The sequence below is a fragment of the Penaeus chinensis genome, chromosome 4 (assembly GCF_019202785.1).
Source record: "Penaeus chinensis breed Huanghai No. 1 chromosome 4, ASM1920278v2, whole genome shotgun sequence".
NCBI lineage: Eukaryota > Metazoa > Arthropoda > Malacostraca > Decapoda > Penaeidae > Penaeus > Penaeus chinensis.
The window spans coordinates 39,111,919-39,119,381 of record NC_061822.1 but is presented as its reverse complement, the minus strand read 5'-3'; the positions used below and the strand labels follow the sequence as shown (position 1 = coordinate 39,119,381).

Sequence of the window (7,463 nt, the reverse complement as noted above, 5' to 3'; positions counted from 1 at the left end):
ACTATTGACCTCTCCTCCCCCCCATTCCCCCCTCCCTCCCTCTCTCTGTGCGCCCTCCTCTTAGCATTTCTCTATTTCCCTCCCTTCCCTTACCTTACCTTACTTTCCCTTACCTTACCTTACCTCACCTCCCTTCTGTTCCCTTCCCTTCCCTCCCGTGAGCCTTCCTATCTCGCCCCTCCCCCCCCTTTCCCCCCCCCCTCCTTGCCCCTCCCCCTTCTTGCCCCTCCCCCTCCTTGCCCCTCCCCCGCCTTGCCACACCCACCCTATGGGGGGCTTCTTGCCCCTCCCCCTCCTTGCCCCTCCCCCTCCTTGCCCCCTCCCCCTCCTTGCCCCTTCCCCCTCCTTGCCCCCTCCCCCTCCTTGCCCCTCCCCCTCCTTGCCCCACCCCCTTCCTTGCGCCTCCCCCTCCTTGAGCTTCCCCTCCTTGCGCCTCCCCCTCCTTGCGCCTCCCCCTCCTTGCCCCTCCCCCTCCTTCCCCTCCCCTTCCTTGCCCCTCCCCCTCCTTGCCCCTCCCCCTCCTTGCCCCCTCCCCTTCCTTGCCCCTCCCCCTCCTTGCCCCTCCCCCTCCTTGCCCCTCCCCCTACTTGCCCCTCCCCCTCCTTGCCCCTCCCCCTCCTTGCCCCTCCCCCTCCTTGCCCCTCCCCCTCCTTGCCCCTCCCCCTCCTTGCCCCTCCCCCTCCTTGCCCCTCCCCCTCCTTGCCCCTCCCCCTCCTTGCCCCTCCACCTCCTTGCCCCTCCACCTCCTTGCCCCTCCCCCTCCTTGCCCCTCCCCCTCCTTGCCCCTCCCCCCTCCTTGCCCCTCCCCCTCCTTGCCCCTCCCCCTCCTTGCCCCTCCACCTCCTTGCCCCTCCACCTCCCTCACGTCCAGCACTCCTTTATCTCTCTCTCTTGTTTCCATTCCATCCCTGACTTGTTTCTCTCGTAATCTCTCGCCTGCTCGTCTTTTTTTGTTTGTGTATATTTTTAATTTTTATTTTACTTCTTTGTGTTTCTGCATTTTTTCTTTTGGCTTGCTTGCTTGCTTGCTGCAATTAGCACGGCTAGAATCAGGCCCATCTTGCAGATTACGCACACAAACCCAAAACACGAGCGAGCGAGTGTGCACATGTGTTTAACATCTCATTAACCCAGGTGACATTAGTGTTACAGTTGCTTAATTGAAACGTAATGTTATTTGAGTCTCGTTTCGGTCGCCATGGAAATAATATATGTAAGTCGTAACGGCCAAATGCATGATCCTTCTTATCCAAAGACATGTTTGAATTTGTGTAAAGCGGGAACATATTCTCATCGTGTTGCATATTATTGCACTGGAAACTGCAACGTGTTATAAGTTTATGGTGAAGATAATGCTATTCTCAAAGAACTGATTCCTGTTTGATCCTCTTTGTCGGCTGTGTGTGTGTGTTATGTCCTAATAGAGGCTTTGAAATTAGTTGGTTGAGATATGCATGCTGGAATATGCCTGTGTCTAATTGTATAAGCAGGTAATATATGTATAATAAACAGGGATATCACCCCCTCTCTTTCTCTTTCTTTCCTCTTCTCTCTCTCTCTCACTCTCTTCTTTTCCTCTCTCTTTTTCCCTCCCTCCCATCCTCTCTCTCCCTCTCCCTCCCTCTCTCTTTTCCCTCCCTCCCTTCCTCCCCTTCTCTCTTTTCCCTCCCTCCCTTCCTCCCCTTCTCTCTTTTCCCTCCCTCCCTTCCTCCCCTTCTCTCTTTTCCCTCCCTCCCTTCCTCCCCTTCTCTCTTTTCCCTCCCTCCCTTCCTCCCCTTCTCTCTTTTCCCTCCCTCCCTTCCTCCCCTTCTCTCTTTTCCCTCCCTCCCTTCCTCCCCTTCTCTCTTTTCCCTCCCTCCCTTCCTCCCCTTCTCTCTTTTCCCTCCCTCCCTTCCTCCCCTTCTCTCTTTTCCCTCCCTCCCTTCCTCCCCTTCTCTCTTTTCCCTCCCTCCCTTCCTCCCCTTCTCTCTTTTCCCTCCCTCCCTTCCTCCCCTTCTCTCTTTTCCCTCCCTCCCTTCCTCCCCTTCTCTCTTTTCCCTCCCTCCCTTCCTCCCCTTCTCTCTTTTCCCTCCCTCCCTTCCTCCCCTTCTCTCTTTTCCCTCCCTCCCTTCCTCCCCTTCTCTCTTTTCCCTCCCTCCCTTCCTCCCCTTCTCTCTTTTCCCTCCCTCCCTTCCTCCCCTTCTCTCTTTTCCCTCCCTCCCTTCCTCCCCTTCTCTCTTTTCCCTCCCTCCCTTCCTCCCCTTCTCTCTTTTCCCTCCCTCCCTTCCTCCCCTTCTCTCTTTTCCCTCCCTCCCTTCCTCCCCTTCTCTCTTTTCCCTCCCTCCCTTCCTCCCCTTCTCTCTTTTCCCTCCCTCCCTTCCTCCCCTTCTCTCTTTTCCCTCCCTCCCTTCCTCCCCTTCTCTCTTTTCCCTCCCTCCCTTCCTCCCCTTCTCTCTTTTCCCTCCCTCCCTTCCTCCCCTTCTCTCTTTTCCCTCCCTCCCTTCCTCCCCTTCTCTCTTTTCCCTCCCTCCCTTCCTCCCCTTCTCTCTTTTCCCTCCCTCCCTTCCTCCCCTTCTCTCTTTTCCCTCCCTCCCTTCCTCCCCTTCTCTCTTTTCCCTCCCTCCCTTCCTCCCCTTCTCTCTTTTCCCTCCCTCCCTTCCTCCCCTTCTCTCTTTTCCCTCCCTCCCTTCCTCCCCTTCTCTCTTTTCCCTCCCTCCCTTCCTCCCCTTCTCTCTTTTCCCTCCCTCCCTTCCTCCCCTTCTCTCTTTTCCCTCCCTCCCTTCCTCCCCTTCTCTCTTTTCCCTCCCTCCCTTCCTCCCCTTCTCTCTTTTCCCTCCCTCCCTTCCTCCCCTTCTCTCTTTTCCCTCCCTCCCTTCCTCCCCTTCTCTCTTTTCCCTCCCTCCCTTCCTCCCCTTCTCTCTTTTCCCTCCCTCCCTTCCTCCCCTTCTCTCTTTTCCCTCCCTCCCTTCCTCCCCTTCTCTCTTTTCCCTCCCTCCCTTCCTCCCCTTCTCTCTTTTCCCTCCCTCCCTTCCTCCCCTTCTCTCTTTTCCCTCCCTCCCTTCCTCCCCTTCTCTCTTTTCCCTCCCTCCCTTCCTCCCCTTCTCTCTTTTCCCTCCCTCCCTTCCTCCCCTTCTCTCTTTTCCCTCCCTCCCTTCCTCCCCTTCTCTCTTTTCCCTCCCTCCCTTCCTCCCCTTCTCTCTTTTCCCTCCCTCCCTTCCTCCCCTTCTCTCTTTTCCCTCCCTCCCTTCCTCCCCTTCTCTCTTTTCCCTCCCTCCCTTCCTCCCCTTCTCTCTTTTCCCTCCCTCCCTTCCTCCCCTTCTCTCTTTTCCCTCCCTCCCTTCCTCCCCTTCTCTCTTTTCCCTCCCTCCCTTCCTCCCCTTCTCTCTTTTCCCTCCCTCCCTTCCTCCCCTTCTCTCTTTTCCCTCCCTCCCTTCCTCCCCTTCTCTCTTTTCCCTCCCTCCCTTCCTCCCCTTCTCTCTTTTCCCTCCCTCCCTTCCTCCCCTTCTCTCTTTTCCCTCCCTCCCTTCCTCCCCTTCTCTCTTTTCCCTCCCTCCCTTCCTCCCCTTCTCTCTTTTCCCTCCCTCCCTTCCTCCCCTTCTCTCTTTTCCCTCCCTCCCTTCCTCCCCTTCTCTCTTTTCCCTCCCTCCCTTCCTCCCCTTCTCTCTTTTCCCTCCCTCCCTTCCTCCCCTTCTCTCTTTTCCCTCCCTCCCTTCCTCCCCTTCTCTCTTTTCCCTCCCTCCCTTCCTCCCCTTCTCTCTTTTCCCTCCTTTTTTTTTGTTTTTTTTCAAAAAATGTGGGTGATAAAGAAAAAACACAAATTTGTGATTTATTTTTTTATTATAAAACTCTCGAATATGTCTATACAAACTGACTAAAAATACCTTTGTACACGACTCACTCCCTCCAGAAGAGTTCATCCAAACGCACCTGGGTCAACCTCACCCGCGGGTCGATTCCCCTGGCTCTCGTCCCCAGGGGCTCTGCTCTCACTAGCTCTTATACCAGAATGCAAGCTATTTTACCTTTTTTGTTAAACATGTTTCACTGTTTAAGGGAATCATTTAGAACCTGAAAGGATTGTTTTCTTTAAAATCTTGGGTTATCTCTCTCTCTCTCTCGTACAGCGTCGTATATGGCTTATTATAACTTTTTTTTTCTTATGCTCTCCGTACCATTCACTGCAAATTAATTTACACGGTAATCCATTCATACAGTAATAAATATGCTTAAACGATTAAAAACAGCAATTTACATTTAAATACATTAATAAAGCAGACGTAATTTAGAGGCAACAGCGGCAACAGCAGTACGGGCAGGTATGAGAAGCACCGTGGAGTAAAAACTTGGTGGTCTGACCCAGTCTCTGGCTGGGGACGCGGCGGCGGCGGGACCTCGGCCTCGCGCGCGCGGCGGGAGAGCGGCGCCGGCGGAGTGTGGCAGGGTGCTCCTGAGAGACCGTATGAAAATATCCCTGTGTAAACATTTGTGATCATTACGAGTGCGGACGAGCGAGCGAGCGAGCCGACAGGGCCGGCTCTGCTCGGCGGGAGTGAGCGGGTCCCCGCCACCGCCCGCGGCTGTTCCCGTCTGGAGCCGCAGCTGCTCTGAAACCAGGGACTCAAACTATCAGTACAGTCGTGACCGCTCCGCCGTGGGGCAGACTCCACCTATACGTTAAGACAACAGACTGACTAATCCTGTATCACAGCTGAAGGGTCTGAATATCAGATAATGTTTTATTTATCTATATATTTGGCGACGACCGACTAAACCTGGGCTTTCCTTACTTTCTCTACAGATCATGTGCCTAACGCTACGGTCTTCAGAAAATATAATATCAATTCCTCAATGTCCAAAACCCATATCTGGACTAAGCAAAAAAGAAGAAAAACGCTTTGGACAACTTTTACATCAATCTATGTAAAGGAAACAATCCCCATGCCAACAGTAGCGCAGGCAGGAGGAGCTGTAGGCCAGCAGGGCCCAGGTTCACGTGCGTAAATAAACGGACGTCACTCTTTACATGAGCGTAACAAGTATGCGTGAGCCGTGACTTAGCACCCACAAGTATGTACGTACAGCTTATACAGAGGCCATTCATGAAATGAGAAGGGGCGAGGCGGCGCAGCACCACGCGTCTGAGGACCCTCCAAGACGGGCGTGGAGCTGCGGGCCGGCGCGCGTGTGGTGCTCAACGGGATGGACTGAATGCGATCGTTTCGTCGACAACAAAAGTAGAACGGGGAAGTCCGTGTCATTCGGACTAGAGGTGCAGGCCGAACTGTTCTTTTTTTTCAATCTACTTATTACTTCTTAACATCTGTTTCCGTCAAGTAATCTACCCGTCTGAATGATGAGAACAAGGCTGCCATGGTTAACGCGGTGAACTTCCCTTCCATCAACCAGGCTTGCTTGTGCTTACTTTGAAGAAACGTGTGAAATCGACTAGCATGATGGACAGCCGAGCAAAGTCGCTCAAGCCATGCGCAAAAAAGGGAAATGGACTTCTACTGTTTCATTTGAGTCAACCGAAACGGCGAAGTACCGGATGAGAAAGACAAAATGTCCTACAAGGAATCGAATCCACACCTCTAGCGATTAAAACCGAAGGACGACCCCACTTCTTCGTTAACCTTACGGCTAACGTCCACACTTTTTTTTACGCAAACTTGCTACGGTACGAAAAACACCAAGGAGCACATGTGTCGTCGCGTTGACATCTGGGACAGCGGGCGACGAGGGGCGAAGAGTCTTAGCATGGAGACGCCGCCTCCCGAGAGCCGAGGCGTCGGGTCGTGGGCACCATTCACCATGCAGCGACGGGGAGGGGGGCGGGGCGGGCGGTGATTGTGTGTGCCCCTCCCCCCTCGCTCGCGACACGCCCCCTATACCCCTTTCAAGTCTCTCACCATCACATACAAAAAACACTGCAGCTGTACGAAAGACAAGCAACATGAAGCACCTGTGTTTTTATCTTTTTTTTTTTAAACACGACAAGAGCGGAAGTCGGCACTAACTTTACAATGACTTGACTACACATCGTTTCGCTTCCACTCCAACACAGTCTGATTTTGAGGAAGGAAAAAAAGCTCACGAATATAAATAATAAAAATGGGGGTCGAGGGATGTAAGATTATGGTTCATGAAAAAAGAAAAAAAAGAACACTTGTGATGCCCACGCAACTGTCCTCTGGTGTGCGAACACTTCACAAGCAACAGTGTCAGTGTCCTACACAGATACACTTAAAATACACTTTTTTGTATATTGTCTTACAGATATCTCATTTCTTCTCGGGGGTTTGTAAAGCTCTTGAGTAAACGGTCTCACTGGAATTGCCGAGAAAGTTTTTTTTTGTTTGTTTTTGTTTTTTGTTATTTCACACGAACAAAGAAGGTTCATGGAAGATAGGACGAGCACAAGAACAGAAGGCCACTAAGTTACATGTATGTTGTCCTGCTGACAACAAAAAATGTATTTCAAGCAGTAAGCACGGCGATGTATTTCTGGACTAGTGTTCACTGTAATAAAATACATCTTATGTACATGTCTTTGTGTTTGTTTGTCTATAATGCGTCAACAACTATTCACAACTCTGAACACTGATATAGCGCCATGTCGAATTCCACTCCTGTCCTTTGCGCCTCTACACCAGAGGCGACGTCACGTTCGCTTGTCCGTCCAGCTGGGCGTGGTGGTTGTACTGTGGGCGTGGCTTGTGCTTCTTGGGGCATGGCGGTCTCGGCGGGCGGGCGTTAAGGGACTGCGCGGGGGCGTACGTGCTCTCGTCCGTGCTGCAGAAGGAGCCCCCGCGCCCCCACCTCGCCTCGCCGGCCGCCCGCAGCGCCTCCGCCCAGTTCAGGTCCTGGGCGTGGGAGAGTGGGTGGTGGGCGGAGCAGCAGGATCCCCCTGATGAGCATCGGGACTCGTCCTCGGACTCCTCGGCGTCGCCCAGGGTGGAGGACTCGGGGGAGGTCCTTCCGTTGAGGAGCGGCTGCGAGTACCACTCCACGTCGCTCGTCTCCTCGGGGATGTTACGCGGATTCGTGCCCACGCCGACGGACGCGGCGTTCTCCTCGCCCGTCTGCACCTCCGCAGCGTAGCGCTGCTCGCCCAGGCCGGCCATCTCCAGGCGCGGGTACGTGCCCCGGCAGCCCATCATGCGCACCTCGTAGTCCGTGGCGTGGCCGGCCAGGGGCGAGGGCGGGGCGCGCAGCGTGGAGCGCGGGGGGCGAGGCCCCAGCAGGGGGCTTCCGTGCGAGCGGTGCGACCCGCCGGATGACGAGCCGCCGTACGGGAGCTGCTGCAGGAGGAGGCGGGTGGAGGGCGAGTGTCCGCGGCTTCCGGTGGAGGCCAGGGTGTTGTCGCTCGACTGGTTGCCGTCCATGAGGGGCGGCGGCGGCGGCGGCGGGAACTGCAGCACCGGGCCCGTCAGGACACCTGAGGGCGAGAGAACAGCGACGGATTAATGACAAATTCTGCTGGA

At 54.5% G+C, this 7,463-nt stretch overlaps 1 protein-coding gene across 2 annotated transcripts in view; it reads right to left on the bottom strand.

Annotated features, from left to right (window-relative positions):
• Positions 1–3,797: 3,797 nt before the first annotated feature.
• Positions 3,798–7,463, bottom strand: part of LOC125046266 (protein sax-3-like) — a 263,562-nt gene continuing 259,896 nt past the window's right edge. For both annotated transcript variants that reach the window (XM_047644080.1, XM_047644086.1), the window contains exon 12: positions 3,798–7,417. In XM_047644080.1, coding sequence (XP_047500036.1) covers positions 6,624–7,417 — 794 coding nt within the window. In that variant the 3' untranslated portion in view covers positions 3,798–6,623. The remainder of the gene's footprint in view (positions 7,418–7,463) is intronic.